At 39.6% G+C, this 17214-nt stretch overlaps 1 protein-coding gene across 2 annotated transcripts in view; it reads right to left on the reverse strand.

Moving 5' to 3' along the window:
• Positions 1-17214, reverse strand: part of NPSR1 (neuropeptide S receptor 1) — a 58343-nt gene that overhangs the window by 36996 nt on the left and 4133 nt on the right. For both annotated transcript variants that reach the window (XM_048299169.1, XM_048299164.1), the window contains exon 2: positions 8300-8432. In XM_048299169.1, the coding sequence (XP_048155126.1) occupies positions 8300-8432 (133 nt within the window). The remainder of the gene's footprint in view (positions 1-8299; positions 8433-17214) is intronic.

Here is a 17214-nt window from a genome sequence, read left to right on the forward strand (position 1 = left end):
GGGGACCAAACCTGAGGGATGGCATTCAAAAACACTCCTGGATGACTTAGGAACAGAAGTCTGGTGCCTGCTTGTGATTTTAAACATACATATACACTGCAAAGGAATAATCATTGCACGCTGTATTGCATATTTATAGGCATGTTGTAGTTAGTTTTTCCTCTGCTTTGGAAGCAAGAGGATTTATGAACTAAAACCTATTAAGTCCCTAAAGGCTATATCAGGAAATACTCAAATTCTTTGGACAAGAATCAACACATCTAGTGAAAATGCTTTGTAACTCCACAAAATACAAAGTAAAAAAAGATATATCTGGCTTCAGAGTGTTAAAGTGATTGAGATGCAGATAAAATGAGGGCATATCATCTTTGTTACTAAATTCTCAGGGTCCCAGGTGGTCCATTAGAATGTGGAAAAAACCATATGACCATATCCTACACTGAAAATGGTACTGAAACTACTGACAAGCAGAGAGTGTCTGCTGTTTTGCAGTTGCAGAGTGAGATATAGCTTATATCCTTAAGCACACTGAAAATCCCACTCTGAGTCTCTGTGTATGATGAACACACAAACTGTCTCCTTCCAGAGCAATTTAGTAGAGCATTTAGGTACTGTACTTTGAGGAAAGAAGAGACCTTTTTCATGAATTCTCCTTCCCTGTATGAACCTCAGCTCTATACTTGGGCTTATGCTGCAGAGTGGTTTTGCTACCTGAAAGGGATCTGAAGACCACTGTTCACAGAAAACAGACTGAAAAATACTGGTTTAAGGATGTCTACCTAGTGGGTTGTGATTGTATTAATTACAAATCATGAATCATGGACATCTTGTTCCTGCATTTGTAAGATTAAACTAGGCTATATAAATAAAAACCACTGCAGGGGTTTTAAGGGGGTGATCATTCTTGCTTCCAGTAGAAAATTTGGATAGCTCATTACCTTTGTATTGCCACTAATGTGAGGGACATTGCATTCTATCCTTATAGTTACTGCACATCGGCTGATTCTTTTTTTTTTTTTTTTGTGCTAGTGCTGCTGTTTCCTACTGCAGTGAGCTACAATGGATAGAGTCTTAGCAAACACAAATACTGTGTCCAGTTCCGGACTTTCCAGTGAGCCCTTGAGAAAGTATTCAAGTATCTAAAACTACACGAGCATTAAGAAAAATACAGCATAACAAGTTTCCTTTTGTGGGCTGGTTAAAAACACTTAGTATTTTGTTTGGAATTGGATTCTAAAGCAGAAGCTGTTGTCAGCAAACCTGCAGCTCATTTCTGCATTTTCCAAATGTCCCATATCTACAATAGCTCCCAGCCAGCTTTTTGGAGTACCTCATTCTGGCCTAAAACTCTCTGGTTACTGCAGCAAGATTTGCTCCATTGCCATTTCTTTGTTTTAACTCATATACTTCCTTGACTCCAATCCTTTTGGGCACATACAAGAAAGGCAAAGGCCATCCAACTGCCTTAGACCCTAGGATTACTGCCAAGTCTCCAAGGCTACCTTTTTTCTTATAGTCCCAGTCTTGTGGTATCGTAACTTTACCTTCTCAAGGAGGTAAATTTTGCACCAAAAAAAATTTCTTTTTCTTTAGACCTCACAGGAAGTAGTGTAACTTCATGGATGTTTGTGCACTAGTCCCAGATTCAACGTTCCTACACCATTAGACTGGACTGGAACAAAGTATTTTCAGGACACCAAGTTTTCTATGTCAGACCTCTTGCTTCATGATTTCACCTCTAAAACATGAAATGTACTCTGTTTTCCTTTGGCTGTCTGACCAAACACTGTGAAATAGAGATCCTGATACCCCTAAAGAGAACATGTCTCCTTCACACAAAGCTTCTTTCTGTCTCTCAGTTTTGATGATGAAGTTCACTTCTGGTTTCCTTTCCTAACTTCTGAGGATATTCCACTTTTTACCCCGTCTACTTCAGGACTGGTTTGGGAGAAAATACATTTTAAGAGCGATGCATGTATTGGATATTTTCTTTGGGAAAAGAGAAAATATGTTTTGACTAACTGTTTATGCAGAGAGAAATGAATACATACAGACATGCAGAAATACTCATGGCTTTTTACATAGGAAATCTTAGAGTATAGTAGAAGATGATTCATAATATCAAGCTGGAATTGTACAGCACCAGTGTCCAAGTTGCATATTACAAACTAGGGACCTATGACTCATCTTCAAATCTGAGTAAAAGTTCAAAGGAGAATTTGAGTTTCTCCTAGACATTACTAAATTGCCAGGAATGGCAATGGACAGCAAATCTTTTTTGCCTCGTGCTGCCACAGGGTATTGCAGGCTGTGACCACGTTTATCTTTTCCTGCATTATGTCTCAGTTTGTGGGGGCACACTAATACATACCTAACTTAAAGTAAGTCCTGTGTTGCTTTCCTCTTACTGAATTAGTCTTCTTGGCAGAATGAGGATGGAAAATTGATTGCTTCTTTTCCAGGCAAATAATGCAGCCATGCAACAAATTTTCTTATTCACATATTTTCATGGGATGCATTGAATAAGGAATACAAATATGGCTCTGTTTACTCCCAGAGACCATTTATGCTCTTGGTAAATTGAATCACATTTATTCTGTGAATGCAAAATGGAACTTGTACTAAATGCTATGGTTTCCATAGCATACAGAGGAAGGGTGGATAAAACCTATTTCTTTCTCTATTTTTCAAGCTGTGTGTACACTGGGGTGATTTGCAGAGTTCATAGACTTCCAGCTAGGTGTGTGGGAACCAAGCTGCTTGCAAAAGTGGGGAATTTGTATGCCATTGAGTACTATGTAAAATGTCAGTGTCTGTGCCCAAGGGAATATTAACAAATTACACTCTTTCTTCCCAGTCTTGACAAACCCTTTTCAGCAGTGACGGGAGCATGCAGTGCAGAACACAGATAATCCATTAGCAGAGACAGTTTCCTTACATTAATTACACTTTCAAGAGGTTTTAGGACATAATGAATATAAGAAATGCACAGGTCCTTCTTTAAATTTTAGCTGTGAATTCTGCAGTACAATTGTAACTTCCTCCAAGTCTTCTTTTCTGCAGGTAGGATGATGAAACCGCTCACCTTTCCTCAGCCTTCATATTTTTCCCACAAATTAGCAGACAGTTAGTGTGGAAAGAGGAAGAAGACATTTCTGGGAATTCGTTCACTTTTCTGCATTAGGTTTCTGTGTCTTAGGTGGACAATCACGTAAATCATATTGTCAGGTTCCAGCCAAGACCCAGCTGGCAAGATAGGCAAGTTTTCCAGTCTAACTGGGAACTCTGTAGACTTTTTGGCTGCCAACAGTCTACCTCCATTAAGGTGACTTGCTGATTTAGCTGCTAATTGGCTCTGTGCAATTAACTTCCAATGCTCATAATCACTGTGATGTCTAAGGTACTTTTAAAACTGATAAATTTCTATGTATGATTTCTCTGAAGTTCAGAAATATTCCAAGTACCGTTTTCCAGATGAAAAGCCGGAACAGAGACCATTATCTGTTAATAATGTTCTACATGTTAATTTGGGTAATGGTGTTATTATATTAAGCTTTTCTACAGATCATGGAGTAACAAGTCATTTTCATTCTGTCAAGTCACATAGAACAATGAAGAAAATTTTTGAAGGAGAGGCACAGTCCATTAAAGTAGTCAGTGCCCTACTGGTTTTGGGGCAGGGGAAAAAAAAGAAGAAGAAAAAGAAGGACAAAATCTGTTCATGTCTAACTCTTGTAGCTGCACAGTTAGATGCGCTCATTTAGTGCATTTAACCAGAAAATTAGTTGGTAGTCTCTCCCTTCAGTAATCCAAAGTTATTCTAGAAGTCAGTGATTGAGCCCAGTTGGTTTTAGTCTCACAGTCATGCTCTCTCCAGGTAGAAGCAACACAGAAACAAACACTTTCCTTTAGCAGGGTCCATTTCCACCCATATGCTTGCATTGCCCTCTTGTAGCAGGTTCTCAGTGTACTGGCTTTTTACCAAACACTGAACAAAATGAGTGCAGCTGATAAGAATCAAGGCCTTCAGCTTTCTGGGTGCAACTGAAGAAGGTGGCAATGATACAAATATCTTTATATCACTTTTTAAATTACCTCCTTTTCTTTTTATTGTCTTTCTCAAGTTATCCCTTAGGATTTGGTATTTATACCATAATATGGACTGTAGCTACATATGTTTACAGAACATCTTTTGTTTTCCTGTCTATATGTAAGCTACCATAGAAGTTAGGTGATGCTCCTTCTATTTTCTTTCTTCATTACAGCCACAGCAATACCTACAAGAGCAAGTATTTCCAAACAAGACTGTCAGACTATAGCTTCGAGTTTGGCATGGAGTAAAGTGCCTGCGTGTATTTCTACCCCTAAAAATGAACAAAATGTAACACTGTTCCTAAATTACTGATCTCTGCTAAATGGTGGAAGAGAAAGAGAAACACACTGAGCTAAAGGTCATGACATTTCAAGTTCCAACTTTCCAGATGTTAATGTTGGAGAAAAAGATCTAAATAAACTACCTACTTCTGGTCAATAAAAGGAACATAAATACGTTCCTCTGTCAGTAGTAGTTAAAGTTGAATGGAAAATAATGAGAAGCAAAATTCTTTCAGCAGATTTTTTTAATATCTTGCTTGATTGGTTTTGGAATTGGTCAAATAATAAGAGTTCTACTGAGTTAACTCTTTGGCACATAAATTACATTCCTTATCCACTACTACTCAAATAATTGAGTTTGATATATCCTCATGTCCACTGCTGTTACATTTTGAGAGTAAACTTAAGAAGGCCTTCATTTGGTAGAGCTGGGTAAACTGACCTATACAGATATAAATGCGTGGAAAAACAATCTTTTCTGAAAACAATATTTCCCTTCAATATTTCCAGCTTAATACAGCGCCTGTGAACTCATCCTACTCTTTGATCTTGAAGCACTTGGTGATTTCAGTTGGAGGCAAACATCTTAAAGACACTAAGACTCTGAAGGTATGTGAAGTGGCATCAGGTAGGGGAAGATGTGAGAGGTTTCCTGCCAGGAGAGATAGCTATGCCATGAGCATAACTTGCGCTAAACTCAGAAGAAATCTGTTTGGGGAAAAGTGTTTAGAGCTACCCTCCTCACAGGGTACTCTTCAGAGCTTGCTCTTTCTGAGAAACTAAATTACCTTTGAGATAGAAATCTGTAGGAAACCTAGCTTTAGTTTCAGTCTGCACAGACAAACTTGTTTCTAAGAAAAACATTTTTACAGAAGAGGAGTATGCCCAAAGGCAAACTGAAAACTGAACACAAGGCAAATATGGCAATATTCCTCTTCATTAAATTAGCTGATGCTGAGTGATTAGTACTATTGTTCAGCTCAGCTGTTAACTCTTAGCTGATTTCCTAGTGCTTAATTCCCAGATAATTTCAAAGAGATTTATGCATGAACTGAGAGTTAGACATAGACTTAAATGCAGTACTGACACAAGCATTGTATAAGTGTATATTGTGAATATTGTGAATCCAGGCTTCAGCAACATCCTTAAGCATTCTGAAGTTGAAGGGATTACTCACATTCCTACGGATTCCTGCAACGTTGAGCACCACGTTGAATTATGATGTAGTAAGGGATCAGTAAGTGTCTTCTCTAGATTTGCCGAGTGGGTTGTACCACTGAATTCTGTCAGTGTTGAAAGAAGCCTCAATCAGCTAGTTACTTCTCATCTGCATCTGGCTTGGCAACCAGTCAAGAAGAACAACAGTGCTAATTTCCTATTCATGTATTATCCACAATTTTGCTTTGAACACTTTGTTTATTCTAACAGGCAGGCTGTATTTTAATTTCATTTTGGTACAACATTAGTGGGAAAATGTGAGAATTGAGTGCACTACTCAACTATTGAGCCACAGATCAATAGACAAAAAGTTTTTAAATGGCTTTGAAATGCCTGCATTGATAAAGCTATATCCATTATTCTTCTTTCTGCTACTGGGGCTGAAATAATAAATATTTTAAGAACCTCAAAATAGATGGAAGTAGTAATATTGACTAAGCAGAAACTGTTTGCCAGGAGATTAGGCTTTAGTTGGTAGGATTTAAATATGCTTGGCATGTCAAAGCAATGTGACAAGTCAGTGTTTTCATAATGTTCTGCATCTACCTCATAACTTGTTGTGAAAGGATGATGGCTGTTGCCAGCTTGCTTTGTTCTTAATAATATTTCTAAAGATAAAAAGACGAAATGACTCCATTTCAGGAATTAAGTCATTTCCTTGTGCCAAAATACTGACAGGCAGTCTCGGTGCAGGAAGATAAATTAGAGTTCTGACTCCTGCATCACAAAAAAGAAGTCGACATGGCTTGAAAGGAACCTTGATGTTTAAGCTGGAGTTACTTCTTTTAACCTTGCAGATGTGAATGTCAAGTGAGCTTTCTATGTGAATTTTTATAATAAATGGAACAGACTGTTGAACTCAGGCAATTTTAAAAGTCAGGGATAATTTTAGGGAAGGAGAAGTCAGAAAACTCAGCAAGTGGAGCACATGGACCTCAGTCAAATTATAACATCAGCTGTATTGCACTATTTGCTGCCCACATCTAATGGTATATTTGCCTTGTTGTCTTTGCCACTGCCACTGATTATCTCAGCTCCCTCAAAAACTGCACTTGCAACGCCTTCCTCTCCCTTCATGCAGGCAGTATTTAAACCCCTAGTGAATAGTTCTCCATGCACCTCCATTCTAATACAAAAAGTCCTCTTTCCTACAGGTCCAAAATGGCAAAATTCGCACTAAGACCCTTTTCCAGCACCGCAACAGCAGTAGCCTCCCCAGTACACCTGTCAGTAAGTAGAAAATGGATGGTGTCCATCTGGGGCTTCCTCTGCTCCTCTGCTCTTTGCCTGTACTTCTGCTTGGTTGCCTGAGTACATTCCATTCATCTGGGATTGGGAACTCTTTGAGCAGAGACTGTTTATTTTGAAACTCCTGTGAACACTGTAAGGTTTGATCTGTGATTGATGCTTCCAAGCTGGGGGTGAGGCTGTATTGACCTGCCTTACCTGATGGTAAATACCACTGGCACATGAAGGAAGTGTCATAAAGGTCACAACTGAGATAAGAAGTAAAGCCATTTACTACAGATGACTCAGGCAAATAGGAAAACCATCTGTCAGCACTTCAGAAGAGGAGTCACTGCAAACCTTTACCTCCTCACCTTGCAAGAATTCTCATATCACCTGTAGTTACAGGCCTGCCTCTTTGCATCAATTTGTACACCCTGGTCTATCTGCTTCAGCTGAGAGTAGTTCTTAAAACTGGACATGCTCCTGAGCAGATGTGGTTGAGACCATGAGCAGGAGTTCATTTATTTGCAAAAATGCATGTTGAAAATTTGGCAGTGGAGTAATTTGTTTTTCCAGTTTAAACACAGGTACAACAGACACCAAAGGAGGATGTGGTATTGGTGGGAAATCATACATTAAACGGCTCTTTAGTGAAAAAGTGCTGTAATTCTTACCATAGCTTAGGAAAAAAAAAAAAAAAAGCAATAGAAGGAATATAGATATCCTGTATACACAAACAGTGTCTTGTAAGCAGTGTTTTGTGTATACACAGATGTCTTGTAAGCAGGGATTAGTAGCAGGACACTGTTATAGAAACAGCACATATTTTCCCTTGGGAAACTTAAACCCCCACAAATGTAGTCCATTCAAGACCACAGAGAAACAATGTGCTGCTTATGCTCATTTTCTTTTCCTCTTGCTGAGGTTGACATTTTACAAACCAGGCTTCTGTACATTTTACATTCTGTTTAAAAACTACAAAGTCCTTGGATCAGCATCCTTTTTTCCATAAAAAAAATACCTAAATGCATTTCTCTCCCCCTTTATATTGTTATATTTCCCTTACTTTGTTAAACCTGACAACATGAAGTTATTTTCACTCTTCACTGCAGGAGCATAATTGATGGAGTAGTTTTAGTAGAAAAACACAAGAGATTCATCTTAAACTAGTTTAATTTAAGCAGTTCTATGACAACAGCTGGAGACAGGTTCTGGGAAATGCGGATGCAAACTCATACTGGAAGATAAGATTTAGTGGCATCAATGAGTTGCAGCTGCTGCATACTACTACATCTAGCAACATCTTTTTAGATCAGAGTCAGACTGAGCCCTAAGATAAACAGCCATCCATTTGCTTTATGGCAAGCTGCAACTGGTGACAACTGAATTCTTCACCGCTCAACTCACATTTTCTTATTGGTCATTTTAATAGTGATTCCTGTGTAGGTCAGGTGCCCTTTCCCCTCCCATACACTACCTGTGATTGCCAGCTGAGTAACAAAGTAGGTCATTCGAGATTTCCGCTTCCTCCTCCAGGTAGAGAAGAGCACAGTGGCGTTTCCAGCAATTGTGACAATAAAGAGAATCCAAAGAGTCACCAGCTGCTCTGTCTGCATTAGAGAGAAGGGAAAAAGCAAATAGATGGGTGGGTGGGTACTGGCTTGGGTTAAGACAGTCACTTATCCTCAGACAAATGAGATGAGAACGGAAAATAGGAGTGAAATTTGAATTTTGCCAATTGATATCTACTACTTAGTTTAAAAGACATTCTTGTTTTTTCAGAAAATACTTAACATGCATCACTGGTAGTGATGTTCATCCCGGTTTGGTTTGCAGTGGCTGTATACTACTCCTCTCTTCACAAAACCACTAGCAGTGTCTGTATTCCACAGTTAGTGCTAAAATGAGAGTCAGCTCTCAGCTTTCTTGCGCTGCTCCAGCAAGCTGTGAAATAACCAGCTGCCTCGCTTCATAAGGAATGTTGATAGATGGGCTCCTTTGGAGAAATGGGGGAAATAAATACTTCTCTCTTTCCCAACTTCAGTGAGTCCGGGTCGTTCACGAGCCTTATGAAATTCAGACATCCACTCCATGATCTAGATGTGCACCAAGACGGAAAAGGAAGCATGACCCACTAAGGAAAAGTGTAACTGTGTAGCGACTGAAACGTGATGACAAAACGTCCCCTAGTGGTGTGTGTACAAAGAAAACAAAGTAAGAAAGCTATTCGTGCTCTCAAAGCATCAGGATGCTCTGGCTGCAAGATCAACAGGGTGTGTGTCCACGTTTGCTTGTTTGGTGAGTGCACACCCAATCTTTACATCCTCGTAACTGGGATGAGTTTTATGTTACGTCAGTGCAGTCATTTGGGATCTTCCAGTTCCAGACAGCAAACCCATAACATGGGAGTTAGAGGAAAATGGAGGAGGCAGGCGAGGGATGCAGGTGAGGAGGGGTGCCAGGTGCTGGCCCTACAGATGTGACCCCAAGGACCTGTCCTGAGCAGGTTGGGGGAAGGATGCTGTAAGTGAGACCCCACTTACCTGACTGGGTTAGTAGAAGCAGCCTTCTGGTAGAGCAGAAGAGGATACTCATTAAAAGCATTTGGAAGCCACTGTGGGTGAGCAGAAAACAGAGTTCCTTCTGCTTGCAAATAAAATAGCTCACTGTGAGCGTGGGGAGGGAAGGTGGAATGAAAGTAAGGGAGCAGGGACACGGAGCTTTCTGCTTTGTAACTAGCCTCATGCCTCCTCACCTCTCAGCCCCCTCCTGGCCAGGAGTCATGGTCCCTCCTCGTCCCTCCCATCGTCCCCCTGGGCAGCCACTCCTGGGAACCAGCGTCTGCTTTCCTCCAGGTAGGGAGCCACACTACCTTGTGGATTATGTGGTCATGCAGGGCAAGCAAGACCTGATGAGGAGCAATTTGAGGTTGTACTCTGTGCCTGAGCCCAGTGATCATTTTAAGCAAACAATGAAGGCTGTGTTGAAAGGATTTCACTTTTCACAGCATGATGATTTTCACCAGCATAATCTACCATTCATGTCATCTCACCTAACTTTAAAGTTCCAAAGAGACAGAACTATTCTAAATTGTCATAGTATTGTCTAAGTAATAGCAGTGTCTCAGAGATGAGTCACCACTCATCTCACCTACTTTGGGATGGGCTGTCTCCACTGATTATAGAGTGACCTAGATGAGACAACTTGTGTGAGCTAGATACTTTTAGATTAAAAAATAAAAACCACCTTTTTGGGGTATCTGCAAATCTCTTGAATTTCTTGGAAACAAATTTCCTTCAAAATGTGTGACAGAGATAGGCGAAGCTATTTTTATGGGGGTGCTGTTCTTAGTACAGGAATTGGAAGGAAATATCTTTTTGGAAGACAATAAAATCATAAAAGGTAAGATTTCACATAATTTTTTTCCTTGAAATCAGTGATTTCTCCTCAGGGTTTGTTTTGTTTTTTCCATTTCAGAAAACCTGAAGAAAATAAGGGACTAGACTTGTTCCCATTTTCTTTGGTGTAAAATCAGAAGAGCATTTTCTTGAAAGGAATTCTATATTCATGTGTTATACTGATATGGATAGGAACAGAACAAGGATCTGACATTCAAACCTTCTTATGATTCCCACAGAAGAAATAGCTATGGAGCAACAGAGATCTTGTTAGAAAGATGTTTCCCCACCATGGGAGCACAGCACAAATGGTCAGTTTAAATCCCTTCTACCAATTTAAAAGCAATGCTTTTTAAGCAATTTTAGACTCCAGAATTTAAACCAGACTGCAAAGATAACTTAAAAGATGCAAACGCTGAAAATAGAGGTAAGTCTGAAAGGCTGTAGACAAAGAAATAAAGCCAAAATTTCTATTAATCTATTTGTGGGAGCTGCCATTCAGACAAAAGGGAAAAATATCTCATTCCTGGGGATTAAGGAGCCATAAAAATAGGCAACTTAAATCACTGCAGCCTCTCTCAGTCTATGTTAACTTGCAAAATGAAAAATTCCATGGTTATTAATGGGATGCCCACTGTGATAAAGGCCTTTGCAGAGGCTAGGATTAGAATTCAAAATTATCTTCATGAATTGGAAACACGTACTGGGAAAAAAGCAAGATGCTGTCCAACAAAGTAGAAGTGCAGGACTACAGTGTAGTGAGTGTAATCACACTTGGTTGGACCAGCCTTCAAAATGTCAACCCTCACACACAGTGCACATGCAAAGTGCCCCAGAACATCATGACATCACCCTACCATGACAGCAACAGCCACCACCACTTTGGGATCAACACCACGCTCATGTGCCTCTGCTCTAATCCTTCCGCTGGGCCATGCCCACTCCTGGGCACAGTGCTTCGAGAGGGACACACAGCAATGAGTTGACATAAAGGATATAGTCAGGCAAAATGACTGAATGAATCAAGTTGCTAAATCCAGGAAAAGCCATCTGCAGGAAAAGATGAACATAGCCTTGAGGACACAAAAAGACTGATGTAGAAAAGGAAAGGACTAATCTTTTCTTTAGATCCACTGCAGACCGGACAAAAATCAAAACTACAGCACAGAATTCACGATGAAAATTTAAAAAGAAAAAAAAGACTTAAAAAGATATCATAGATAGAGAGATTGATTGAGCCAGTAAAACTTCCATCTGTGAAGGTCTTAAAAATAGTTATTAGATTAGAGAGATAGCTGATGTATCCTTGAATTTCACTTCAGCTGAATTTTCTCTAGTTTTATTTATCATGTTCAGGTTGCTTAGACATAGAAGTGTTTAATTTCATGTCTTGTTCATTCATCAAACAAAAGTCATTTCTTAGTAACAGTCCTGGACAAGGTAATCTACAGAAAACATTTTTCAATGGCATGTTGTGCAACCATCAGAAGCATTCTGATAGAAAGCAAGATAATAATATCTCCCAAACCTCTGTGGACAAGGGTTTCTTTTGCAATGGGCATTGATAACTACACTACACGAGAATACCATGAGAGACTAGTATCATACAGCAGTTATTTCAGGTTAGAGATGTTGTTGACATTGTTAAGGTCACCAACAAATGAAAGTCAAGAGGATTTCCTTGACTTGACCAGAGCCATTGCACATGCTGCTGTCCCACAAGGCTGCTGTGTTTGGAGCATGGAGGTGCTTGACATCCAGAGCGCATATTTGTGCTTTGCTAAGTTGCTCTACGATTAAAACCAGGTTAAGTCAATGAAGAAAATGCCTCTTCATGGGTGAAATGTAAGCCTGAAAACCTGTCTGAAGTGTGTGAATTTTCCTTTGGCTATAAAAGAGGCTTGTCATTTTGTTTCTCTGATAAAACTTCTGAATCCAGAGGCTGGGGTAAGTCTAGCAAGAGGTGTATTCTGCTTTGTATTTGAGGCAAAGATCACCCCTGCAAACCCCTTTAATCAAGACCATAGTTAAATCATTTTGGAGATGTTGGGTGGCATTTTGGTACCACAACGCCATCCCTCCTTCCAGTTCTTCCCAATCAACTTCCTTGCTTTGTAATCTCTCAGGATCTGTATCCCTTCTGGTGGGGAGCACCAGCTGTGACTGGAACAGTGATATACCTGATAGCCCATTCCAGTGGAGGTGCTGTTCCTTATGTCTTGAGGTGCAAAAGTCTTTGTCTGATATTAGAGAAGTTGCCTAATAGAAGAAGAGGTTCAACTATCAATGGACAAAACTTATTTGTGCTTGAACAGGGACCCAATCCTAAAACAGTTTAGCTCTAGCTGCTGAGGCTGCTTGGGAAATAACCTGGAAAAAGTAGGTTTCCAGGTAAGAAATGAACAAATAGAAAAAGAGAGGGAGAAATACTCCATGCATGGAATGGCTGACTGGCCTCTTAATATGAGGACAGCACGTCTGTGGTAAATTCATGGCCCTGCTGACCTGGTGTCTTCCTGCACAATGGTATTGGTCTCGGGTGAAGAAGAGGCATTGATCCCTCATATCACAAGCCAGTAGCAGCTTAAGTCTCTGAACAGGTTTTTGTTGACGGCTGATAAACTCTGGGAATACACAAATGATCTTGCCTTTGGTATGTTTTAGAAATTGTGGGGTTAGCATAGCAGCAATTGAGATTGTAAGAGAGCTACAATCATGGAGCAAGCCAAAAATTTTGTAAGAGTGTTCTTAACACACAAGAAGAATATATAAGTCCCTTTGTTGAACTGGGTAACTATCATACTCATGGTCAGGTTCACCACCAGTAGATTGCATTTCACTTTCTTGAAGAAAGGAAAAACAAATAGAAAAATCTTTTCTCGCTCTCTAAAATAATCACATTAATTGCAGACCATGTGGAAAAATGGAGTAGTCTAGATTAGCTTTTTTTTTTTTTTTTTGATGCTGCTGTAGAAGATCTGGAGTTTTGAACATTGACAACTGAAAATGCTCAGGACAGATTTGCTATTTTAACATCCCCCATTTAGGATGGGAACTTAAAACCCTTAGAAAAAAACCACAAACAAAAACCAAAAAAACCCTAAACCAAACAAAAAAACCCCCACCAACAAAAATCCAACACCACGAACAAAAACCCAAAATCCACCCAAACCAGGAAGATTAATTTTCCAGAGGCAGACAGGTGTTATGCAGTTTGACTGATTTCCATCAGGGATTTTTAATCAGCTTATCTCTAAGGCAAATTGCACTTTGGAGTGCAACACTGAAAGGAATCATAGAAATACACTCATTAACCCAGTTAGGGAGTTTTAAAGGCACTGGCTAAACCTCTGATTTAATTCATAGAATTTTTAAATAAATAAACACAGAAAAAATAATGAAACACCTCTTTTCCATACTGCCAGATTCCTCCACAGCAGAAACCCTAGAGGAGCTGTCTGGGGCCTAAGAGCTACCCACAATTATCTAGCAGGCGAGTGCAGAGGAGATGGAGCCAGAATCTTCTCAGATGTGCACTAAGAAAGGGCAAGAGTCCACAAACAAAGGTTTCAACATGGGACATCTTGATAAGACATTAGGAAAAAAGTGTTCTTCATGAGGGTGGTCAAGTACCGGGATGTGAACTCAGAGAGGCTGTGGGATTTCCATCCCCAGAGATATTTGAATAGACACTGCCCTGAGAAATCTGGCGCAGTTTGAATTTGCTTTCAAGTGGTTGGTTCAGGTGACCTCAAGAAGTTCTTCTCTACTTGAACTATTATGCACACACACAAGTGTGCATAAGACCTATTTTCTTAAGGAATATTCTTAAAACTGAAAGGTACGCACACACACACATAATCAGATGAATAGTTTGCACACATTGCATATTATTTATTTTATCACAGAAGCATGAACAGCTCAGATCTTTCTGGGAATCTTTATGTAAATTAAAATTTACTCTGCAAGTAAAGAGTATGGGTGTAAAGGCTACTGGCATAGAAATGGCACAAACATACAAGTCTTAGGAAAAAGGACTTTAAAAGCATAAGATGGCATTTTTCTTTAAGAAGGCATTTTTCTTACACTTATTTGGAGTCCTGAGATGAAGAATTTCTGCCAAGTGTGACCAGCTTAAATTGTGGGCTTTCAGAAATGAAGTGTGATGCCGCTGAAAGGGTCATGACTATGGTTATGCTTACCACCTACAAAATAAAGGTTCTTTAATACACAAAAAGAGAACAAACTTGACTAAACTGCCAAGGAAACATCCATATTTCTTCTTGTGTTGAAACTTTCTATGGAAGTTGGGTTGTGAAAAAACCCCACAACCTAACAGCAATCTGCTTGAAGAAAAGCTGCAGGTGCATTGCATATACTTTAGTTGTAGACAGTAATTCTGACTTTCAAGAAGGAAAAAACTAAGGGGCACCAAATATCTTACAAGAACAGGCACAACAAACAGAATACTTGGGCTAGAATCAAGCTTCACACAGCAAATGCTAATCACCTGAATGTGAAGATTCAGATGAGTAATTCAAGTCATCTCTTAATGCTCAAGGAAAGAAAAGCTGAAAAAAAAGGCTGAAATATTCTTGATTCATTTCCTGGTAGGCCTTGTCTCAATAGGAAAGAAACATGCTCAAAACACTGTGAAGGTCACTGAAATCTTCTGCCTTAGCTGTCACAAGCAGCGGGAAGCTGTACTGTCCACCCCTGTAATACAAATATGTTTCAAAAGAAGGTTCTCCATCCAGCAAGGCAAAACTGAGAAGATGTTTCTACACAGAGTTCACACAAGATGTTCCTGAAAATTTTGGGAAGACAATTTGATTGACACCTAAAAGCCCAGGGAAAACTCATGTGAAGGTAAGAAAGGTAAAAAAGAAAGTTCAAAGCTAAGTTTTGTATTTTGTCTTTGAAAGTGCTTCCATTATGATTGAATTTGAGAAAAACACCTTTGGGCAGGCAACAAGACCTCTAGGAGTTCTTTTTTTTTTTTTTTTTTAATTAGCATGGCCTGGGATGGAGCCTGATTCAAAGTGCATAAACACTAGTTCAGCCCCAGGTTTGACTCTGGGACTGCTGTTTTCTCATTTAAACACTACTGGTTGTGCTTGATGGCCCTCCTATCCCCTGTGCAGAGGCTGCCTCACTGAGCTGCTTTCTAATTGACTACCTGGGTTATCCTCCCAGCACAAGGTTATGGGACATTCTGGTGATGCTGGGATGCATTGCCACAAGAAACCTTCACAACATATCAAAGGTGCTGGCAACAGTCACTTCCCAAGGAGTCCTTATCGTTGGAAAAAACACAGAGCTGGAAGGAACATGAGTTGATTTTTTTCTGTTCTGTCGAACTTGAGAGGCAGTTTTTCATGAGTTTGTGTCGATTTGGTATTCCACTCATAGTGTGGAATGTTCATGCATTACGTAGAGGAAAGATCTATAACATTTTCTTCCTTGTAGACTTATGGAAACAGACAAGCTGAGAAAGTCTATTCACTAAATCAGGACACTTTCTCATGGAAAGGGTTAATTTTGTTATTAAGATTACTTTCTCATCTTTTTGAAATCTAGCAAAGCTGTATATATATATTATTATTATCATTATTATTTTGTGAATGTCTGCTTTTTAAAAAAACTTATTTCTTAGCTCTGACATCACCACTATGGATGAGCAGGGTTCCTTCAGTGCACACGATCTAGTGCATGCTAATTGCAGTGATCTTTCCAACCTCAACAGCTGAACAAGCCCCCACCCTGCCCCAAAATTCTCCATAGGTGTGACGGTGACAGTCAGTAACAAATGTGTCTAATTCAATTCTATTACCAAATAGTTCTTATTTGCCATTCTGCTGTGATTTGGTACAAGACAGATAATAAATGCGGGCAGTACTCTTCAGTTACTGCAGGATGTTTTACTCTAGGAAACTTTCACAGAATTAGACAGAAATTCCTGATTTAAATGTCATCAGGAAACATAAATTTTTACTGGTGTATCTATCTATTTCGTAGAGTATTTTCAAAAAGTGGAAAGATATTAGGTCACTCAAAGGTCCATCCATAATTGTATGATTTTGGCAGCTCTATTTAAAACTGTAAAGTGCTGTTTTTCTTAATCACTTAAAATGATTTTAAGTATGCCTAATCTGTAAAATTAAAATATCTCAAAAAATGTAAAAAAATTATACTTTCTAGGCATATTTATATAGGAGAGGCAGACAGGTGCAAACCATGTGCCTGTGTGGAGCACAGGGACAGTAGTATGAGGGTTGCTAGTGTAGAACAGCCCAAATCTGTTGGCTCAGAGCTGCTCCCAGTTGGGCTGTCATACTGCCAGATCACTTCTGTGTTGCATTTAAGCTGCTGGATAAGGCCAGCCTGGCCAACAGCACTGCAGCAGCAGTTTCCCGAGGAGATCATTCTCAGCACAGCATCTCAGGAATAGCAACAGTCATTACAGCATATTGCAGAGGCTGTGTTCAGGAGTCCCTGACACCTTATTTGTGTAAACTTAATCCTCCTCCTCTCCCCCCACTGAAAGATTGCAAAGTTACCTCTGAATTATTTGATATGTCTATTTTCTAAAATGTGTGATTGCATTTGCAGAGATTACTCCAGAAATTTGACAGCACCCATTATTATTTTCCTATTATGTATTCAATGATTGGATGCTCTGTGATATTTGCTTGAAAATCAGAATGAGCAATAGCATAAGCAAATGCTTTTCAGGAGATAAAGCAACTCCTACATTTGGATGAAAGGATAGGGACATCAGACTGTGACTTCAGCAGTCTCTGAGAACACCTGGAGTCAAATCCATGCAACAGGATACTCCTACAAAACCTCTCGACATGCTGGTCTCCTCAGCTCTTTGCTATAGGTGGTAAACCCCGACCTTTGTAAAGAGCATTAGCTCCATGGATAAGGAGCCCAAGTTATTAGAGCTATGCTTAATTGAGCTAGGCTGTGCTGTCCTGTTTAATATCTG

This window comes from Corvus hawaiiensis, chromosome 1 (assembly GCF_020740725.1).
Source record: "Corvus hawaiiensis isolate bCorHaw1 chromosome 1, bCorHaw1.pri.cur, whole genome shotgun sequence".
NCBI classification, from domain to species: Eukaryota; Metazoa; Chordata; class Aves; order Passeriformes; family Corvidae; genus Corvus; species Corvus hawaiiensis.